The sequence below is a fragment of the Anser anser genome, assembly GCF_964211835.1.
Source record: "Anser anser genome assembly, chromosome: 27".
Lineage (NCBI taxonomy): Eukaryota > Metazoa > Chordata > Aves > Anseriformes > Anatidae > Anser > Anser anser.
The window spans coordinates 1,620,372-1,642,614 of NC_139748.1; the positions used below are offsets into that span (position 1 = coordinate 1,620,372).

The following is a 22,243-nucleotide window of genomic DNA, read 5'->3' on the forward strand; positions in this document are numbered from 1 at the left end:
GGGCAGCCAGGGGACAAGAGCAGGGCCCCCCATCCCCACAAGGATCAGGATGCCCCCAGTGATGCCACCCATGCTGAGCAGAAGGGGCCGCGGCTCGAAGCGGCGCTGTGCAGACCCCAGGCAGCACCGGCTGGGCTCAGAGCCGGCACCAGGGAGAACGGCAAGGTGAGGACAGAGCCCCCGACCCCCCCCGCCTTTCTTGTGGGCGGTGAGAAAAGTGCTCCTGCAGCCCCCTCTGCCTTGGAATGAAAAAATCTTTTGCGGAGATTAAAATGAATTTAATATTTCCACAGTCTGGTATTTACATCGCATCTGCAGCAGGTATTGCGTGCCCCGTTACAGAAACGCCCCCGTGGCGAGCCCGGCAGCAGCACCACGGGACCCCCGGTGCCCCCCAGCTGCAGGGCTGGGGACACGGCGTGTCCTGGAGGCCTCGAGCTCACGGCCAGGGCAGGGTGCACGTGTCATCGTGCTGGATCAACGCAATGACGCCTGGCTCGGGCTGGTCTCTGCACAGCTCTCTGCGCTGTGGCTGGCGCGACAGGCCCCGCAGACGGGAGAGGGGTTCCCCCTCCCTTTGTTCTGGGATTGATTGCGGACATGAGCAGTAATTTGGTGCCTGGGACGTGCACTGGGGGAACAGATATTAAACTTGCAGCCTGATTAATGCAATTACAGAGGAAGGAAAAACCAGCAGCATGCTCCACGGAAACATTTTTACCATCTCCGGTGCCGGAGGTGTCGGACGGCACCAGCCACGCCGCCACGCCGGGGCTGCAGCCGCTGCAGGGCCAGCACCGCGCTCCCAGCGCCGCGCCGGGACGACTCCGCGCCGCCACCAGCTTCTGAGCTCCTGGTGCTGACCCTGATTCGGGATCCTGGAGATGGGGTAACGGCGACTCCTGCAGCAATGATTTTCGCTATTTTAGCTGAGATTAAAGCCTGGTTTGGGGGACCATTGTCTGTCTCTGTAACCATCAACAGCTCTTATGGAGCATTTTATTTAAGAGGACGGGAGAATGAGCCCGTTCCTTGGTTGGTGAGCACGTCCATGGGGGAGAAGGGGACCGTGGAGCAGCAGGAGTCTTGCAGCTGCCTTCGGGCCCCATTCTTGCAGCCTGACGGGAAGCTGGGTGGCAGCAGTTGCTCCGAACCCGTACCTGGCATGGTCCGACGGCAGCGCGGGATGCAGGACGGGAGCACCACAGCACGCCGCACCTGGCTCCGGGACAGCACGGGCACGGCACGGGCAATGTAGCAGGGACCCCCACGGGGGTGCTATCGGGTGACCTGCGGGCAGAGGGGACATGTCGGGCTGGTGCCAGCCCCCGGCTGCCTTGTGGCACCTCTGTGATACCAAGAGCAAGGTCTGTGATGGGGTCTCCAGAGGCCACGTCCCACCTCCCCCAGCAGCAGATTACCCACAGGGGAAATGTGCCCCTCTCTTTTCGTGTTTGAAACAGTTTTCCTGAAGAACTGTTTTTTCGGTGTCGTCTTTGCTAATGGAAATGGTCAACTTGTCGGAAGTGGGCAGTTGACCTAACGCACCGGCTGATGCTCGATGCAAGAATTACGTGAGCAGCCTCAGCAGGTGCAAATGTGATTCGCTCTTTGCATTTGACAGGGTGGTTGTTCCAAAGTTCAGCACATGAATTATTTGTGAACCCCTTGCTCTGGTGACAGCTCCCACTTTGGGGTCTGTCTGCACAGGGAGGCTTCAGGCTCAGTTAGCAGCTGAGAAAAACAAATAAATAATACAAAGAAGGGGAAAAGACAAAGAACTAAAAGTCACGCTGCAATTACTGGTCAGTCAAGGGTGCCCAGGCCAGAGCAACCTTCTCAGACATACACAAAAACACTTGAGCAGGAAAGTGCTTTTTGTGCTCCAAAATAATAGCAATAATGAAAAAACCTCCCACATCACTTTTTTAATACGATAATTTTACGGCAGGGGATGTGGGGTGAGAAAAGCTAAAGCATAAGGAATAATTACTCTCGACTATATGAACAATGATTACAAAATTATGCAACTGATTAACCATGACATGTATGTAATTACTAATGAGTTTGATAAAATTTTAATTATACCTTGTTCTTTGGGGCATTCAGCAAGCCATGAAAATAATAATCATGTAGCTCCCTGTCACAGATGACTGCCTCAGACAGGGCGCGCAGGCGGATGCGGGGCCGCGCGGAGCAGCCTGCTGCCCCAGGGGCTGGCAGCCTGGGGCTCGGGGCCAGGAGCCCCAGCACGGCCTCTGGGGCTGAGCCATGCACCCGTGGGGTTTTGGATGGGCAAAGTGACAGGACCGACGCGGGGTCGCTGCTATGGGTGAGCTCACCCTGCCCCTCCGTGGGGCTCGGTGCGCGCAGGACAAGCAGCACGCGCCCAGGAGAAGCGCAGCCCTGTCCCCCCACCAACTGCAGGGACGCTTCCCCGGGTGTTTTAGGAGAAGGCCGCGGGGCTGCCCCTGCGGCACGGACGTACCTTGGTTGTCTTCACTTTGTTGCCGCTGCTGCAGCTCCAGCCTGAGAGGTCGGGCAGGACCTTGCACTCCTCCCCGTCAAGGCAGGGCTCCATCTGGCACCACCACTTCTGCAGCACGATGGAGGCTGGCACGAGAGGGGCCGTCAGTGCGGCCTGGTTTGGGCTCACAGCATGGGGGGATGGTTTGGGGGCGCCAAGGGGGACGCACGTCCCCACACAGTACAGCCAGCAGGTCCAGGCTCCTGTGTGGGTCGGGCCTTGCAGGAGCTGCTCAAAATGCCTTGGGGTCCTGGCTCTGCAGAGCCGGGACCTGTGCCACTGGGTTGGCTCTGCACGGCTCTGCCCCTCCTAATGGGGGCTGCTGGCTCCAGGGCTGCATTTGACACAGCTGCCTTCGAAGCATCGCATTGCCTATCACTGTCCCCAGTAAAAGGCAAAACATCAGCCCTGTCCTCATTCCCAAACGAGCAGGGGAAGCAGCTTTGTTCCCTGACTTGCTCCGGGCTCCACCACTAATGCAAAGTGACTGCCTATTACTGCTCAGCTTCGTGAGACTCTTGTCATGTATGCCTAGTGAGGGTAAGGAGAAGGGGCTTCCCTATCTTTAGGAAAGGCAACACATGAAAACTATATGGGACAACGAAAGCCTTCCTTGACAATTAATCCAGGCCTTTCTCGGTGCTGTGGAGAACTGCGCTCGCAGGATACAGGCAATTGAGTGAATCAATACAGCATTGGCAGAGGCTCCCAGCTGCTCCCAGTGGCTCTACAGTGACGGCACATGATGCCATTTGATAAAATAGAAATGGCCTGAGTTTTGCTGTGTGCTCTTCCCTGGTGACAGTGCTGTGTTGCTAGAGGCACGTCCGTGCCTCCAGCTGCAGGCGCGTGGGCACGCAGGGACCAGTGCCGTGGCACCCAGTCCTGGTGCTGCAGCATGCCGGGGAGCTTGAGCAGGCAGAGACTAGCTGGGCAAGTGGAGGGTCCCCCAAAACACCTCCCTGTGCCCTCTGCTTCACTGCAGCAGCTGGCGGGACCGAGTTGGTCCCGGGGCAGGTTCAAGCAAGCAAAAGCCCCCTGCCACCAGGGAAGGTACCACTGGGGCTGCCAGCCGCGGTACTCACCGTCCACGCAGGATGGGGCTGCTCGTGTCGTCCCAGCCACCTGCCCTGGGAAGCAGGAGCACTTCACTGTCTGGGAGCGCTCCTCGATCTTGTTCTTATTGCAGCACCTGTGAGCCGCGATGACCTCGCAGGTGCCGGGCTCGATGTGCACTGCACGGGAGAAACAGCCACATCATGCGGGGATACGGCCCCGGTCCCCCGACACGTGCCATGACCGAGGGACGGCAGAGCCCAGCCACGGGCAGGGCTGCCCTGGCCCCCGGGGGGCTCCCCTGGGCTGCCGCAGGCATGGGTTGGTGCCACGGCTCCCCAGCCCACCCCTAAGGGGAAGTGCTGGTTCTGCTCCAGACCCCTGTGTCTGAGCTCCCAGTCCTACGGCTCCCACTCCCATCCTACCAAGCAGAATTGACAGCCCTTTGCCACGGCCAAGCCAAGAGCCTTATTGAAACAAACAAGCACATTAGTTAACTAGGGCTGATAACGAGCTGCAGGCTTTGCTACAAGAGGGGATGGCGCGTCGTGTCGCCTTGGGTTCCAGCAGAGGAACACCACCCCCAGACCCCTAACGCCGCAGCTGAACACGATGCCTTGCCTCGCTGTCATGCACCACCCTTGGGATGGAGGAGGGAGAGCCAGGTCTGTGCTTCCAGCCCGCAGCGACACAGAAATGTCATGCTGTTCATCAGAAATCTGGGCTATTCTGCTGCTCCCCCCCTCCCATTGCCATTAAAATATTAAGGAAGAAAGAAAACTAATGTGCTGGCTTATCACCTCTGGGATCTGGGTTTAGAAGCTAGTTAGCATCGCAAATCAATGAATTTCGCTGGGTAATGGCCCACACAAGCACAATACAAATTAGCCAAACAGGGCTAGATAGGCTTTATTCCCATGACCTGAGCAGGAGTGATCGCTGCAGGACCTGTTTAATGAGCACCGGAGGAGCGGGCTCAGAGCTACGCGCCCAGACACCCCCGTGCTACAGAGCAGGCTGTTATTTATGCAGCAGGCAGCTGCCAGGCGGCAAGGGGGAGAAGGAAGCCGCGTTCCTGCAGCGTGCTGTCCCCAAGCACGTGCCTGCAAGCACGGGTCACATCACCCGTCCTGGCTGCCTGCCGTCTGCCCTCGGCTCGGGGACAGGAGCTCGTCCCCTGCCGCCTCCCAGGGCACAGGCAGGAGCCCCAGGGAGCCCCCGACAGGACAGGGGGCTGCGGGGAAGCCCCTCTGCTTGCAGATCTCGCCTCCCACTGCAAACACAACCCAAGTGCAGCCACTATGGGCACTGGCCGGGCCCGGCTGTGCCGCAGAGCCCATGGCCAGAATCTGCACACCCACACGCCCTGCGTCCACCGGCACATGGGCAAGGCAGACTGTGCAATTATTCGCCTTTATTTATTGTTATTTCATGGTCATTTTCTTTTAATGAACCATCACTTTCATTTCTGCCCATAATAATTACACAATTACCTATCCTGGAAGTATTCTGCAATAGCATCTCTGGCCATACATTTTATCCTCCCTTTTAAATGCCATCATAATTCAGTTTTAATGACGATTTCCACTCTCTGTATGCAGAAATGATAGACTTTGCTGAAAGTGAAAAGGAAAGCAACTCATTACAGAATAAACGTGACCACGCTTTGCTTTGTTTTTATGGTGAATGGGATTTTCCAGGTGCTGAGGAATGTGCAGAGGTGCCTGGGTTTGGCTGCCTGTGAACCCACACTCCCTCCACGCCCTGGGCAGCCCCTCGCAGTCACTCACTGCCCCGCGCACCACAACCCACGTCCCCCGGCCCAAACACAGCATTTCTTACCCTCCAACTTGGGTCCTCACACGTGCTTGGAGGTTTGACTTTTTTTGAAGCCTCCGTCCCTGCAGAGCTTCGTTACCATAGCTTGTCCCCGACCCCTCTGCCCCTCCTGCACCGCTCACAGCCTCTTGTTTTCAGCTAATTTAAAAAGGCTCAGCAGAGGGAGAGCTGGGCAGAACTGAGAAATCGCTCATTACAGCCATTCAATAGGAGTTCACTAACAAGCCAAAACCCTTTTAATTTCCTCAAAAAGGTGCAGCGGGGAGATAAAGGGAAGCCAGCCTCTCCTTGGCAGCACCGTGGCTGGCTGGATGCAGCATGGGACCCGCAGCCCACCCCACACGGCAGGAGCCGGCCGGGAGCCCACAGACACCGAGCTCCCCCCGGACAGACGGACACGGCCGTCTCCATCGCCCCCCTCACTGTAACACCCCTGTAACACCCCTGCCTCCGGCCCTGGCATGCGGGCTGGGGAAGGCAAAACCCCAGGCAGACAGGAGATGCTCTCAGGTGAGATCGCTCCCGGGGCAGCTGGGGGACGTCCCAGGGGAGTGGGGCCAGAGCCCCCCAGCACCGTGACACGTCTCAGCTCCCTGAGCTCCACAAGGGCTACAAGGGCTCACTGCCCTCCTGCGCCGTGCCCGCAGGCGCCGAGGGCCGGTGCTGGGGACCCCTCGCCGAGCAGGCCGAGGTTTGTGGGGGCTGCAAGATGCGGGCAGACCCCAGCATCAGGCGCACCCTGGCAGGAGAGGCGGGCAGTGCCTGGGGCTGCCCAGCCACCGAGCGGCTCCCGGCGTGGGAAGGAATTGCTGAGTTTGAGCACGGGCACGGGGACAGCGACTGCTGCCCCAGGGCTCCCTGCAGGGTTTCTCTTGCCGAGCAGCAGGGAACTTTGGAGCAGATAGGGCTGAAAAATGCAGGCCCAATGGTGTGTTTAACACCAAGTGCAGGAAACCCCAGAGAGCCTGGGACAAGCTCCAGAGCTGCTGGCACGCTTCTCCCTCCCATTTAACTGCTACTCCCCCGCTGGAACCCTTTAAGAATCTCTTATCTCACAGAACCGTAAAGGCATTGTAAAAGCACAAGGGTTTTGAGTCCTGCATGTAAAAATAAAATAAAAAATGCTATCCTACTCTGGCTGACCTTTAAGTGAGCAGCAGAACATGTTTTTTTATGGCACAACCTGGAACGACACACTTTGTCTCAGGGAGCTGCGGGCACTGCTCCACACGTTCGGTGTAAAATATCTGCTCGCTGGTGGGAAGTTGCAAAATGAAGTCAAGTGCAGTGTAAGTGCTGGGCAGAGCCCAAACCCTCAGCGTCCAGAAGGGCAGAGCAATGCCATTAAACCCCTGCACACCCTCGGGAGGGCTGCGAGGCACGGGGGCACCAGGCAGGGGCCAGGAGGGCAGCGGGGTCCCAGTGCCCTCAGTGCACGGATGGCGCAGCCTGGGGCCGAGTGCCCATAGACAGCCCTGCATGGCAACAACCCCACCGCTAATATTCCCTAAATAATTAAAGTCTTAAAAATCACTACTGCCTTAGATACATGCATTATTTAAAAGGCTTTTGGAGAGAAGCAGGCCTGTTTTTATTGCTCATTATCACTGCACGTCAGCTGAGATTTTTTTTTACTACCTCTTCATATCAAAACTTCAGATCATACTCCACTCCCCTCTGTGGCACGTGCAAGTGCACACACACCCATGAACTGCTTATCCAAATCTGCAAACAGAAAAACAGATGCATGGGCTGCGTGGAGAACAGCTGGAATTGTGCTCACACACGAGAAATAAACTCGCACGGGCACACTGCAGCTGGAGGACACAGCCACCACCGCGCAGCGTCTCCCTCCACAGCAGGGGCACCAGCTGCAGCTTCTAGAGAAGATGGCTTAGGAAAACATCCCAGCTTGATTTAAAGGCTGTGCATGAGGGGGAAACCAATGTCTCCCCACACAAGAGGGAAGCTTGCAGAAGCACCTCACAAATAAAAGCCACTTAGCTGCTGTCCTCGCTCAAAGCAGCGACACACCGGCCAGTAAATCTCTAAAGATATCAGAAATCAGTGCTCTCCCTTCACTCAGAGAACCTCATTTCCTGAAAGCTAGTCCCAGCTGACCAGGTCTTTACTTCTGCCCTGTGTCAAGTGATGAATGCAAAGGAAGGCAAAAATGGCACTGATTATCAGCATTAAGGGGGTTATCTGAAGATGCTGGGGCCACCTTTGTGGGAGCTGTGTGTAGACAAGCAAGGCTTGCTCGTCACATGAAGCTCACCAAGTTTTATGTGGGATTAAATTGCTGGTGAATCATTCTTCACTGAGGAGTCTCCTTTTCCATTTCCAAATGACTTAGTCTCTGCACAGGGTTCACGTGGCTATTTAAATGCAACCAAATACACCGGGACACACTGCTCTGCTCTGACACATTAGCACACATTAGCATTCTCCACGTGTGAGGTGAACATAAGTGATCAGACCTTATTTCCAAAGCCAGATGCTTAAAATGCATTATTTTCCCGAAAGGCTAACAAAGAAGATCTGCACACGTTCTCTCCTTTCGAGAAATTCATGAGCTCGAAGGCTCTGAGATGTGGCTATATTTTCACAATTGCATATTTTCTTCTGCAATTTTTCATTTTCAGGTGCCGCACCTGTGACTATACACGATACTATACATGGCCAAAAGCGCTGGATGTGTCTATCCTTCTGTGCATGCAATTCATCAGCACCTCTGACTCTGGGGTTTGCGGGGTGCAGGGGTGCAGCCATCCCATCTCACACCGCCACTCCACGTGCAGAAACGCAATGGGGGCTTTCCAGGAGAAAAATGTCATTGCAACTAAGAATGCAACCTCATAGAAGTGCACTCCCAACGTGACCTTTACTAAAAAACTGTCCTAAATGAAGAAAAAGCACAGGACAGACAAGAGGGAAATGAATCCCATGAACCACAAAAAGCAGACTAAAAATTCCTGCTTCAAACACAGAAATTCAGCCCAGGAAAGCAAGAAGCAGTCAGTGCAAGCACGCAAAATTCCTTCAGTAACCAGAAATGCAGGATGTACAGGCAGAAACCTTGCTAATACATAGACACAGAGTGAGGTCAAACTTTTAAGTATTTGCTCCTATTATGCCCTCTTTGCTGTGGGTTAGAATTTGCTTGAATAAGAAGAACAAGATTTGGTCCGCTGTGGATAAGTCTTTGCGAGTGAAAAATCCCCAGCCCTCTGCCTGCGAACACATGAATACATAAGCGTCGTCTCCTCACACATGGAGAGAGATTTATACATAATTCACACCCCACAAATACACTTGGGCATTTGCACTTTTAAACCTCGGTGAGTCGCAGCTTTATTAATTCCAGGCCTGACTCTTCCCCCAGGAAGCACCTGTCCCTCCAAACCGCTCCTGGCTGCGGGGAAGCGGGGCTGGGCATTGGGACCAGCTCAGGAGCCCGGGGCTGAGTCCTTGTGCCCAGGCTCACGCTCTCCTGGAAGGGAGCACAGCACCCGTAGAGCCTGCGCCAGCTGGGACGGGCAGTGGGAGCCGGCCGGAGCAGCGCTCCTGGGCACCTGTCCGGCATCATCCCATGGAGCAGACACTTGCACACCCCACAGACCTGCCCGCCACAGCGCACCCCTCGGCTCCGGAGTCGCTCCGATGCAAACGCCCCACGGGGCGATGCCCCACGGCAGTGTTTTTGGTAATGGCTTCACTTCGGGCCAGGCAGGATCCCACCTGGGTCCTGCAGGTCACCTGCCAGTACCTGGGGAGTCCTGAGCTGAGGCCAAGAAGTAATTCCAGAGATGACTGAGGAATTTTATCTTTGCATGCACCTGCGGTTAGGACGAGGGCAAAGCAGGTAACTGCTGACTAGCTGGTTGATGGAGTCACTCTGGAAGATATGTTTTGGTTTTAAGCAATGAGGATGGGGATTATAGGATTAGAAGTGCTTTAACTGTCAGGGAAAAACGACAGAAATAGGACAGGGTTAGGTGTGGGGTCAGGCAATAGCACAACTATTTTCAAATTAACCCTTGAATGCCATCTAATAAGGTAATAACCTGGAAATACGGACACGAAGAGCTTTGCTTTCCAGCTCCACAGAGCAGCTGGGCTCTCCGAACAGCAGCTTTTAAATAACCCACGTCAGATGCTTACAGGGCCCGGCTCCAGCTCACAGGTAGCGGGGCCAGGAGCTCCCCGCATGCGCAGAGCCCTGGGAGCCCGGTGTGCAGTGGCACGGCCACACGGGAGGCACCGTGACTGGGGACCTCACCCTCCCATCCCGGTACGGGCTGCATGGGGCCACATCACCCCCACAGGCCCCACACGGCACCCACCGGGGGCCCTGGGACAGCGTCGCAGAAGCGCGTCGCACGTGGACGGACGTTGCTTCCCCTACCTGAATGGCTTCTGTGGTGGGTGGAGGCCAGTGTCAGTCTTCCCCATAGCGTGGTAAGGCAGAGAGTGAGCACTAAAACCCATTTGCTCAAGCTTTGTATGTCTCTTTCACTCATTCTACCAAAAACAAGAAGAGAGAGAGGCGTGCAGAGGACGAGGGGCTGCGGAGGGGCCGCGTGGTGGGGGCACGGCCACGAGCGGCGGGGATGCGCCCGCCTCCCTCATGCTTCGTCAGCAGCAGCCACAGCTGCGGGACAGCAAGAACCACGTCGGCAGTAGCAAAGATGAGCAATATTTACCTCTTACTGGGGCTTCACGCTAACACCCGTGCATCTGCCAGCCGCAGGTAGAAGGGGTCTTTGCAGGGGGAGACATCAGCGCATCTGAAAGGGGAGAGAGAAACATCGCGTGGGTGCGCTGCCGGCTGGGCCGTGCCGGTCCCCGCGGGGCTGCAGCCGGGCACCGGGGAGGGCACGAGGCACAGGGGGCAGCGGGGCAGGTGCCCACAAGCCCCCCACCTGCAGCGGGACATCCCCGGTCGCTCAGCCCGTGATGCTGCTCGCCCCGTTTTACGCCAGCGTGACTCCACCTGCTTCAGAGGAGCTGTTCCATATTTTTACTGCTGAGAGAGCAAAATCCGGCTCGTTACGTTATTAATGCTGATCACAAATACCAAATACACATTAAGTGCACGTGGGAAGAGGCAGCGTAAATCAACCATGAACCGTTCCTCCTCCCAGCAGGGAGGTCCCTTACAGGGACACCCAAGTTTTGGTTCCCATGGGCTGGGCACTTGCCACCAGACAGACAGACCAACCAACCACCAGACAGACCGCCGGACAGACCGCTGGACCTCGTGCCCTCACCAGCCACCCTCCAGCTCAGGGGGCGAGCACCACACGGGAGCTGCGGAGCCGAGCAGCCCAGGCAGGCACGGCGCGGGGCCAGGAGCCCTGCCACAGCACCCCACAGCAACGCCGGCTTCTGGGGCCGCTCCTCCCCGCAGCGCACTCACAAAATTTGTAAGAGCGCACAGGCACAAAGCCGCACCGTTATCTCCGAACACACCTGCTCCCCCGTAACAAGGGCTGGCACTTCGTACCCACCTGCTTATCTCGGCGATGGAGCAGCACAGCTCCGCCAGGGATGCTCACGGAGCAGTGCAGCGTGACCGGCCGTGCCAAGGGGACGAGATGCTGGCTCCTGACAGGGCTGCCCCTCTCCCAAAGCACCACGCAGGGTGCAGGAGCTGCCTCCCAAACCCTCCCTCTGACCAGCCACTGGAAACAGCTGGGAGCTGGCAAAGGAGCCCGCTGGCCTTGGCCCGTGGTGCTGGGGGGCACGGAGGGTGAGCGGGATGAGGTAGGTGGGGAGCAGAGACCCAGGCTCCAGCAGGGACCTTACAGCAGCTCCCCGGGCCCCAGGCTGTGCCTGGACCAGCAGCATCCTGCTTCTGGCTGGCAGGCGGCTACCTCCCTGCCCTGAGTGCTCTGCAGTCAAGGAAGGGAAAAGCACAGCACTCGCACCACGACCTGTGCACGGCCAACACCCGCGTGGCAGAGCCGGCATTCCCTCCCACGCCACGTGGGACCGCTGGGAAGGAGCCACGTTTTACGCCGTCCGGAGCCCTTCAGGAAAAATCCAACCCCCCAGAGCTTCAGTGTTTCACTTTAACTGCTTGAAATATGCTCTTTGTAACATTTATCAGCTGTGGCCCCGAAGGTGGAAACAGCTCTGGGGCTCTGCAAGAAGCAACAGGAGAGAACAGCCCTGACAGCAAAATCTCTGCCAGGTGTGACGACAACTTCACGGCCTCGTTCATCGCCTGCTGAGATCTAGCAGGGTCCTGGGCAAGTAACTGTCCCGCATAAAGCTTCAGTACCAGATCGTAAGTTATTGACGAGAGGCCGCACAGATGAGCGGTAACAATGCTGAGGCTTGGGAGCGATGCAGGCGCCATGCGGGTGGGAACCTGCCCTGCGGGATTGGGATCGGGATCGGGATCAGGATCATGCCCATGCCCCAGCCCCAGCCCCAGCCCCGCCACTCGCAGCGCAGCAGCCTGCTGGGCATCGGGAGCAGCCGGGGCTGCTGGAAGAAGAAATCTTTAATTTCTAGCAATCTTCTAAATTGGTGTCTGTTCCAGCCCAGGCTGGGATGGTGAAACATACTCATATAATGAAGTGCCAGAACAGAAAACACTGACATTTTTAATCAAAACAAAGTGATTTGAGGTGGTAAAGGGCATTTCTTGTTTGAAGCGTTTCAAAATGAATTGGTCTCTTTTAAACTGACATTTCAAAATGAAAAATATTTCATTCCAAAATGTTGATTTAAAATGATATTTTTCCATTTTGATTTTCCTAGCTGGGAAAAAAAATCAGAAAGTGTCACAAAAAAATGTTGATGTTCTCCCAGAAGAAGAGTGATCTTCATAAAGACATTTTGGGCTAGAAAAGAATTTAAGGCAAGAAAATTCTCCGTATTAGTGCTGCGGGATAGCCAGCAAGCACACCGATGTACAGACCGTGGAGGGCACAGCTCTGCAGGCGACCCGGTCACGTCCCTGCCCCGCTGGGTGACGACGAGCCCTTCTGCCCCACAGCCCGGCTCCAGGGGCCCTGGGGTGCTGCCAGAGCCTGAGCTTCCCAAGGGTCCTGCACCACGTCCCCACTGCTGCCGAGGCTGTGGCCGCCCCAGGGCCGAGGGAAGCAAAAGGGGACCCGCACCCCACACCTGGAGCGATGGCAGGGAAGGGGCTGGGAGCCACCTGCGGCACGGCCGGGACCTGGCTGTGCCCGGAGGGCTGCACGGTCGGGCCCCACTGCCCCAGGGTGCCCCACTGCCAGGCGCTTCCCTCTGCTGCTGCGCCCCGTCCCACCGGGCCCGCTCCCCCTTATCTCACGGCTCCCTGTTCCCAGCTTGCAGCTCACCCCGAGCAGCACGGGAGAGGTGCTGAATGCTAACGAGTGGCAGCACGGTGCTACCAGAGACGTGGCTGCTGATGAGCCGGCGGTGGTCAGGCAGTGGCAAGCAGGGGCCAGAGGGGCTGCGGGACCGGTAAAGGGCCCGGCCCGAGATGCTGCGCCGGCCAAGCGAGCCCGTAGGGCGAACGAACTTCGAGGGCGAGAACCCTTTCCTTGAGGTGGGAGTGAACGGTCGTGACAAGGCTGGGCTGACTGCCTTGCGTAAAGCCGTGTTTAGGCAACCCCTGGCAGGGCTGTCAGCTGAATCTGATCTGCAAGAGGTTTCCTCAAAGCGTGCATTTCCACACGGCGCTCTGCACTGTGATAGTCCCTCCAGAGTTGTCACAGCCCATCCTGTAAATATTGACACCAGCTTCAAGCCCGCACCATTTCCTCAATGAAAAAGCAAACAGCCCTCGGAGCTGCTCCGGTGGCAAGGCTGGGCAGCAGGGACACAGTGCTGTCCTGCACCTCCGCACGCTCCCATCCCATGGGCGTGTGGGGCCTCCACGGATCTCCCAGCCGAGCCAAAACGCAAGCACGCTGCTCGCCTCCGCCCTGCGCAGGACAGGGATGCGCTTCCAGTGTGAACTATATTTAGCTCAGAAGGCTGAGCTGTGTTCTATAGCCAGGGAGCATAAATAAAACAGGGAGTTATCAATAATGCAGCCCACACCATCCACGCCGCACTTCGTGGGGAAGCCACCGCGGCAGGCGCAGCGCCGGCGGTGGCACAGCCTGGGGAGCACGCGGGCGCTGCGAGCGGCGCGGGCACGCGGAGGCTCCGGGTGCCCCAGCAGCAGGGACTCAGCCCCGCGGCCATCGGAGCTGGCTCCGCTCCTCAGCCCCGTGCTGCCACAGGCACTCGATGCTCTCACTCACGCACAAATTCCCCTTAGAAAAACACAGCTTTGCAGAAATTGCTATTTTGACAGTTATCAACCTCCATCATCGTGAGACTGCAGCTACATATGTTTGGTCTGACTTGAAATTTTTCAGCCTGGAATGTCATTTTGAAATGAAGAGTGGTGTTCTGGCATGTCAAAGCACTTAATTTTGATTGAAAATATCAGTATTCTCTGCTCTGTTCCATTTTGTTTGGAATTTTGTGATATTTTTCATTAACATTTTTGGTTAGCTGTTTTCTACCTATCCGGTCCAAGCTGGGACCCGAAGGAACTGCAAGGTGCCCAAGCCTCTTCGAAGATAAATCTCGGTCACAGCCAGCGTGCCAGAGCCGAGTTTGGCTCCAGGTGTGCCCGTGTCCCTCCCGTGTGGGCACGGGGCCACCGCCCCCTGGAGCACGCTGCTCCTGAGCCCCCCTGGCACCACGCTGCGGGGCCAGCCCCGGTCAGGCCGTCAGCCCCCGCCTGGCCAGGATGCCCAGCAGAACGCCTGGGTGCTGCGGAGGGCACCGGGCCCTCCTCGTGCAGGCACCTCCACCCCAGGCACACGCGGCCGGAGCAGACCGAGGCGGGGAGCAGGAACCCCCCTGCCCGGGCAGGGGGAGCGGGCACACACCGGCTCTCGGGGCTGAGCAGAGCCCCAGCCCTCCCGAGCACCACAGTGCTGCCGCCTGGCTCGCGCTGCAACCCTTCACACAGCACTTTTAATTTTTTAGCATGTTTGTTAAATACAGCACAGAGCTATGTAGGAGGAAGTGCCAGTGAACTACGCAGCAGTTAATCATGAGCAGCCACGGGGATCTCGGCACTGGAGCACTGCTAGCATTTCTAAGAAGTCACAGGATGTGGAACCTGGAGACTTCTTCTGCCTCTTCATTAAAGCGGCGCGTAAAGCTGTGACCTGCAGCCAGGGCTGCTCCATCCGCAGCTCCGCTGGAGCGCAGCCCGGCGCCCCGTGGTGCTAATGAGGGACTCTCTGTCACGCCAAATTACGCTCTGAGTTTTGGGAGTCTGGAGCCTTATTTGCCAAGGTCCGTGTGAGCTGGATAATTATAGTTAGCAAAATTCCACCCAAAAAAGAAACAAAAAGGTGGGGGAGGCTGGCATTTTCTGTGCCAACTAACACAAGAACTCCCCACCGCAGCTCTAACATCACCAACCTTTGCGCACACCTACAGATTTCCAGTATTTTTAAAGCTATTTTAGTCCTCCTGCTGTTTCAGCACACCTTGGAACCTCGGTGTTTCTGTTGGGCGTCAGAAGAGGAGCGTGCTTTGCTTCCACAGAGCCCTGGGCAGCCCCACACCCCGGCCAGAGAGGAAACCTCTGCAGAGTCCAGCAGGCACAGAAACCTTTCTGTGAGCGCTGCAGGAGCTGTCACAGTGCCCGTTGGTGGGGGCAATTTTATTTTGGAACTTCCCTGAAGCATCGTCAGTCCACCTCAGCAAATGCCCCCACTGCGTGGGAGCCAGGAGCGCAAAGCTGCAAACTGAAGGGAAGCGATGAGCCCAGAGCCATTTTCTGAACAGGACAAAGAGCGAGGATAAGCAAGCCCTGCTAGTGAAATTACACCGAGCGGGCTGAGGAGCTCCCTCAGCCCCCGCAGCACGGGTCCTGCCAGGAAGGCACACACGCTGCGCACCACCGGCGCCTGTCGCTCAGCATCACAGACACCAGGCATCGGGCGAGAGCAGCGACCCGCGCGCAGCCAGGAGCAAACCCCACAGCCGCTGCCGGCCTCGCACGGCCCACGTGCTCGCACCTCCAGCGACTGCCCCGCTTTGCAGCGCTGCCTGCGGTCACGCTGCTTCGGGCAGCCAGGAGGCAGAGGCCACAGGCACGGGTGTCCAGGCACCAGCCCCCTGCGGGACACCGCACATCCCCGCCGTGCCACACCGCTGCCCAGCGAGCCTCGGACAGCGGTGGCCGAGCCGAGCCCCCTGGTACCAGGGGGAGGGCTGGGCCCCCCGGCCCCCCTGCTCCATACTCACAGGCGCTGCCCTCCCCTCGGCCTGGAGCGCAGCTCTGCCGGCTGCACAGCAGCAATCGCGGCAGCATGGAGATGCTGCAGAGTCTCCAGAGAAGCTGACACCTCATCAAAAGATCCTGACAAGCGACGAGACACCTCCACAGTCCCCCGGGAAGGCATGGCACAGGCTCCGTCACAGCTCTGCTGTCAGCAATGAACGGGGGGAAGCAGCAGGGTAGGTCTGGCAGAGAGGGCCAAACTCTCCTCACCCAAGGCTGGAAAAATCAGCATGATCCTCTATCCCAGGCAGGCGAGGAAATAAGACCTGCACAGGCGGTGAGGTTCGGGCCCTGACCTCCGCGAGGCTCTGCTGCTGAGCATCCTGGGGACAAGCTGCAAGCCCTGACCACGGCCGGGGGCCCTGGAAGCAGGATGCTGCCACCCCCGGACACAGCCTGACAACGGCAGCACCCTTCATACCCACAGCTTTGGGTTACCAGTGCCAGCCAGCAGACTGGCTACATCCTAACTCCCTCCACAGCACTAATGATGCTTAATTAAAGGCCAGGGTGGGAAGTCAGAGCTACTGAGGCTGCAGCTGCAGAGCTGGGGGAAGCGCGAGGGGGCTGGCGTGCCCACTTTGCGCTCCAGGCTGAGCTGAGCCCTTCCGTACACTTCACTTTAGCTCTTACCCTGGGTATGCTTGCAGGGTCTGTCCCCACGGCCCCGCAGCCCCAGCGCCGGGCAGGGCTGTGCCCACGAGGGCAGCGCCAGGCGCGTGCTCGCCAACCCGGCGGGGAGGCGGCAGCGGAGCTGACACGAACACAAAGCACTCATTCCCACAGGCGTGCTCTCTCCTCCTCTCCTCTGTGCTGACTGATTTCCAGCTCCTTTCTCATTCCTCCAGCATCTGCAGCATTTCCTTCCCAGCCAAGGTGAGCAGGAGAGTTTTTAACTTTAATTCGGCCCAAGCACGTGCCTGATTCCTGCCCCCTCGCTCAGTGAGTCCCATCCTCCTGCTGCTGCCGGCGCTCTGAAGGTCAGCTCCGCTGACAGCTCTAACCTCAGACTCATCCAGCGCCAGGAACCTCTCTCTGGCAGAGCATGGCCACGCATCGGGGTGTTGAAGCCCAAGGTCAGCAGCAGCCAAGTCAGCCTTGTCAGCGGGGGAAGGCAGAGCACTTGACAGCTCAACTTTCCCCAGCAGACTCCACTTCTCACCCGTGCGGGCTCTGGGTGTGGGTGCCCAGCACCGGTGGGCTGTCCCAGGGCACAGCCATCCCACACGGCCACGGGCTGTCCCAGGGGGCTGATGGCCCCCCAGCCTCACACTGTGCTGATGGGGATGGCACGAGCAGGGCACGGCTGGTCCAGCGGTGCTCCTTCTCCCTGCCCAGTGCCACAGCACGCACCCGCTGCTGCCTGCCTCCAGGACGGGGCTGGTACAACTCGTGCCCCCCCAGACCACGGAGCCTGCCCTCGCAGCCCCAACCGTGCCAGGAGCTCCCCTCCTGCACCCCCGGAGCCACTCCACGAGCCAGGACGGAGCCAGAAGCAGATCCTCCCCTGCCAAAGGAATTGTACCAGAGACGAACAAAGCAGAGGAAGATCCAAGCCCGCATCCCATCCGCTCCTGCCTGAAGCTTTGGCTGCAAGGGGCAGCTTGCACCAAAGGCAGGCGGTGGTTGGTCTCGTGTTCCCCTTCCAGGATGAGGATGCATTTTAGCACGGCTGTTACCCCTCAGCTCCCAAGCAGCACTTTGTCTCCCCAAACTGCAAGCGGCTCTGCGGGTCCGGGCAGAACCACCACACCGCCGGGACACGGAGCAGGGCCGGCCCCAGGCCCTGCTCGGGGCGAGCCCCCCCAGGCCGGCCGGGGCTGCGCGGGACGCGCCCGCTGCCTCCGGAGCTCCGCGGTCGGTGCCCGACGCCCGAGCCCCTCGCGGCCAGCCCCGGGGGAAGGATCCCGGCCCCGCCGCCTTCCCCGGCCCGGCTCCCCGCTGACGACCCTCGCTCGGCCCCGACGGGGCGGCCCCGCTCCCCGCCGCCCCGCTCCGGGCACGCCGGCCCCGCCGCGGCGGGCAGGGGCGCGGGGCCCCGACGGCGCTGCCGCTCGGCCCCGGCCCGCGGCGCCCTCGCAGCCCGCCCCCAACTTTCGGGCCGGGCCGTACCGTACCGTACCGTACCGTACCGGGCCGTACCGTACCGTACCGGGCCGGGCCGTGCCGCACGTACCTGCCGGTGCCGTCCGTGCGGGCCGGGGCCGCCGCTGCCCATGGCCGCCGTCCGTGCGCTCCGCCGTCAGCGCCTGCTCCGGGGGCCGCTCGGCCGGGGGCCGGCTGGCATCGCCGGGCGGCGGCAGCGCTCGGCTCCGCTCGGCTCGGCGCGGCGGGGCTGGGCGCGGCGGGGGCGGCGGGGCGCGGAGCCGGGCGGCCCCGGTGCCCGCGCCGGCGCGAAGGGGCGCAGCGCCGCCTGCCGCCGCCCCGGCACCGACACCGGCACCGGCACCGGCACCGGCGGGAGCTCCCTGTCCCCCCCCCCCGCCCCCCGGCCCCGTCGAGAGTTCGTGCTGGAAAGGCGCGGGCCCGCCCCCGTTAGCCCCGGGCGGTCGGTGCTGTCAGTCAGGTAGGCTGGAGAGCTTCCTGACCCCGGACCCGTCCCTCCCTCCGAAACACGGCGTGCGGCGGCCCCGGGACTGCCCCGGGAGCGGGCTGGGCTGCACGGCACGGGACAGACGGGCGGCCAGACAGACAGCGGGTCCCCCTCCCGCAGCACCCCCCACGGACGGCAGGACCCCGGCTTCCCGGTGGCCCCACCAAAGCCGCAGCTTTCTCAGAGCCGACAGCTGCCAAAACCGGCACCGATCCGCGCCCAGCCCCGCAGGACCCGCACACCTGGCACAAGGGACCGAGAAAGGGGCCAGGGATGGTTGTGCCCCCACAGCAGCTCCCAGACTGGCCCCTAAAAAACCCCTTGTGGGTCACCCCAGGACAGAGCTCTGACAACGGACAGCAGCAGGCTGTAAAACAGCAGCAGACAAGGAAAGCGAGGTCAGATCTTCACAGCGATCGCTGCCATCGGTGTGTGGCACTGAAGGGACAGGACCTGGTCTCACAGCCGCAGGTCAGCTGGGGAGACAGGTTGGAAATAGGTATAAGTCATTTTCTTTGCTTTATCCCAAACAGTTTGCGTCTTTGTGTGTTGAGGACAGCTCACAGTTTACTCCCAGACCTCTCACGCCACCAGCCAGCTGGGAGCTCTGGATGGGGTAACCCGGAGGAGGAAGGTCTCAGCAAAGCCCAACCTGAGCCACAGGCCAAGGGCAGCTGTTCAGACAACCCGCGCGTGGGCAGCTTGCAAATCTCATGGCCGTTTTCTTTCGGTGAGATCACCAAAGCCTTTCCACGTCCCCTTTCCCCAGCCAGGGCACCAGCCTTGGACTGGGCTCTGCTGAGCCCCCCAGTGAAGTGCCACGTTCAGGCCACCCTTGCCAGGAGCTCGTAGTGCCTGGGTTTGTACAAGCCCAGGCTGCCCCACAGCGGGGCTCCTTGCTGCCACCCAGCACCCTTTCCTGTGGCTTTAGTGCACACTGGACCCGGCCTGGCTCCATCCTGCTCCCCTGGGCTGTGGCTCCAGCTCCTCCCATGCTCCGTTCGTCTGACAAGCCTCATCGTCTGACCTGGTTTTCTTTCTCTGATCCAAGCAGTTTCTGCAGCCACTTAGAGCAAACCACAGCCTCTGTCTCCACAGGCCTTCCATCCAATGTCTCCAGCTTTTTTCTTTTTTTTTTCCTAGGAAAGGATGCAGGACAGACAGTATTCCCCACTGGGAAGGTTTCTCTCCCCTCCATGTATCCGCAGCAGAAGCCCAGGCTCATCCCTTTCTAATCTTGGTTTGATTGATAGCGTCTCCAGTCCAGATCAGTGAAAACGATTAGTGCTGGAGGAAGCTGAGCACAGAGGCACTGCCTGGCCCCAGGCAGCCCCGAGCAGCTGCCTCCTTGGCCTTCTCCCTGGGCAGAGGCACCCTAAGTGCGTGCAGGAAGCCAGGCAAAAGTACTCCTGGTGTTAAGAAGCCCTCGATAAGAGCATATTTCCTCTGCTATTTCACTAAATGGAACTGAGTTTCTTTCCCCCTTTTTTAAGGGGGAAAATTGCATTATCGTGTTAAGTTCCAGTTGATTAGACTTGGCTGCTCAAAAGAAAGGGAAAAAGCTCTGCAAGATTAATCCAAACTCCAGTTATAAGATATTAAGGAAATAAAAGCATCTTACTCTTCAGATCAGAGTTTTAATAATAATGGCAAAAATCGATATGAAACAAAATTAAATCTGCTGTTTATATTCATCAGGTAACTTGACAGAGAGTCCACAAATTCAAGTCTCTATTGCTGTGATAAGTAAATACAAACATATTACTTTCCAGATCACAAAGTTTTAATGGGAACGATCAAGAGCAAATGCAATCAAAACCACCTTTCACATCAGCCAAATTCCAATTAAATTAGGGCAGATTATTCAATAAGGAAGCATACAAAATCAAGCTCTTTATTGATGTAATAGTACAGAAGTACAAACGTGCTGCTTTCCAGATCACAGCATTTCAATGCAGGGGAAGAATTAAGACTTCAGTTAAACAGATTTCATTTAAATTCCGGTGGAAGAGAACACGGTAATTTCTCTTCCCCCCTGACTTCTTGTTAGACTTCCCAGCAGCAGTCTTCAACACTGTTCTCGTTCCTGGCTATGATTCTTCAAGGAGTCCATTATTTTACTGAAGAGAAAGGGAGGGGGCGGGGGGCTGTTCATTCCCCTGAAGCCTTTGAGAGCAGATTTTAGCACAAAGATCCCTCGGGCGGTGTGGAAGGGGTAAGTCAGTTTTGGTAGCATCAGAGAAGGGGCAAAAGCCAAGTGACTCGAGGAGATTCACCTGCTGACCTCCCCATCTGCAGCAGAGGGAGGTGGTGGTAAAAGCCTGCAGGAAATACGCACCTGCACGGGGTCCTTCAGTCTGCCACAAGCTGCAAAGAGGTCGCGGACGAGCCCTGAGCTGCAGTGCTCCCAAGGCTTTTCTGCACTCGAGCAGGAACAGACATGGAATAAAGATGTGTGGTTGCAATCACATTATCCCTTAAAAGAAATAACAATAAATTCTGAACTTCCCAATTACAGGGGACAGGCAAACCTTGGAAACCATTAAGAGCTGCTTCTTCTGTTGATGAATTATCCAGAGTGCAGAGCTATTTGCTGAGCTTCACTGTATTACACTAATTATAAATTAATATATTGCTCATTACACAGTAAAGCTGTGCAGTCGACTAATGCACTGCTGCAAAGAGCTTATTTTAAAACATCCTCTGGTACTTTTATGATCAAGATGTTTAATCTACTTCCATACTGGCTTAAATGCCACCAACATGTCATTCTTTCACATTTTCTTACCAGAAAGTGCATTACAGCTCAGATATCCCTGGCTTCATCCTACCTCCTCTGGGACCCAGCAACGCATAGGAATGACGAACATTAGAAAGGCCTTTTTAATGATGAGCAGTTGCACGAGAAATGAAGCAAAGTAGCAAAATTTAAGCTCAATTCCCTTGTTACTAGTTTTTAGTCAGTGTTTAGCATGAGCAGAAATCCTCAGATGATGCAGAGCGGCACACAGAACCCCCGGGTTTAGATCAACGCAAGCAATCGCCCACTCGAGGGGAGCTGCGGCAGTTTTGTTGTGCTGGAAGGAGCTCGCTACAGCCTGGGGGCGGAGATGCCTCCAGGACCGAGTTTGGAAGCAGAAAGCTGGTGGCTTTTGGTGGGATTCTCCAGGACAGCGGGTCTGCCAAGTAAGGCAGAGGGAGCACCCGGAGCCGTCTCCAGCAGGGTGAGCTCCTGGTGCAGGCGGGGCGGGCGGCTTGGCTGAGCCGGGAAGCAGGGGGCAGAGGCCACCCCAGGCGGGAATCCTGGAGTGGGAAACGCGAGGGCAGAGCAGATGACGTCCCAGCTTGCCACAGGGGATTTTCCTGGAGCTGCCCCCCAGCACTTGCAGCCTGACTCAGCCTGTGACCGCCTGCGAACCCCGGCACGCACACAGGCGGCACTGCGAAAAGGCTCACCAGGACGGCAGACAAGGAGGAAACCTCCCAGAGAGCTTGCGGGCACGATGAATAGGAGGAAACGTAGCTCTCTTTCTTGGAAAACAGCTATTAGCACCACATTGTTTCAGGGAACATTCCTGCAGCGTGTTTTTATGTCACACCATTCTTTCTGCGCAGTGCTTAGCATAACGGGAAAAAAACATGCCTACAAAACAAGATCAGCCTCGCACAGAAGTCGTTTCGGACGCTTCCAGTTCCTTCTTTCCAAGGAAAGCATCCTGGTGGCTCGGGGCGGGCTGGCCGCCCCCCGAGGGGAGGGACGGCCCTGCCAGGCCGCTGCTTCGCGACCTCGGCGCCACAGGGGATGCTCTCGGGGCCCGGGCACGGCCGGCCCTGCCCAGCCCCGGCCAGGAGGGGCTCGAGGGGAGGGCCGGGGAGGGCCGGGAGAGCGCCCGGGCCGTGGCGCAGCCTGTGCCGCCCCCCA

At 58.0% G+C, this 22,243-nt stretch overlaps 1 protein-coding gene across 4 annotated transcripts; it reads right to left on the minus strand.

Moving 5' to 3' along the window:
- Positions 1-256: 256 nt before the first annotated feature.
- TAFA3 (TAFA chemokine like family member 3) lies at positions 257-18,087 on the minus strand. Of its 4 annotated transcripts, none has more exons than XR_014575593.1 (7): positions 17,905-18,069; positions 10,129-10,212; positions 9,831-9,946; positions 3,613-3,762; positions 2,489-2,613; positions 1,161-1,290; positions 257-902 (listed from the first exon to the last, which is right to left on the minus strand). XR_014575593.1 is itself a non-coding variant. In XM_083812414.1 (7 exons), the coding sequence occupies exons 4-7, from the start codon at positions 9,943-9,945 to the stop codon at positions 1,279-1,281; spliced, it is 402 nt and encodes a 133-aa protein (XP_083668540.1). In that variant the 5' UTR covers position 9,946; positions 10,129-10,212; positions 10,348-10,451; positions 17,905-18,052; the 3' UTR covers positions 257-1,278. The 4 variants fall into 4 exon arrangements, 3 of the variants coding, with proteins under 3 accessions (XP_083668540.1, XP_083668539.1, XP_083668541.1); XM_083812414.1 differs by adding an exon at positions 10,348-10,451 and having other exon boundaries at positions 257-1,290; positions 17,905-18,052; XM_083812413.1 differs by having other exon boundaries at positions 257-1,290; positions 17,905-18,087.
- Between the last annotated feature and the right edge of the window lie 4,156 nt (positions 18,088-22,243).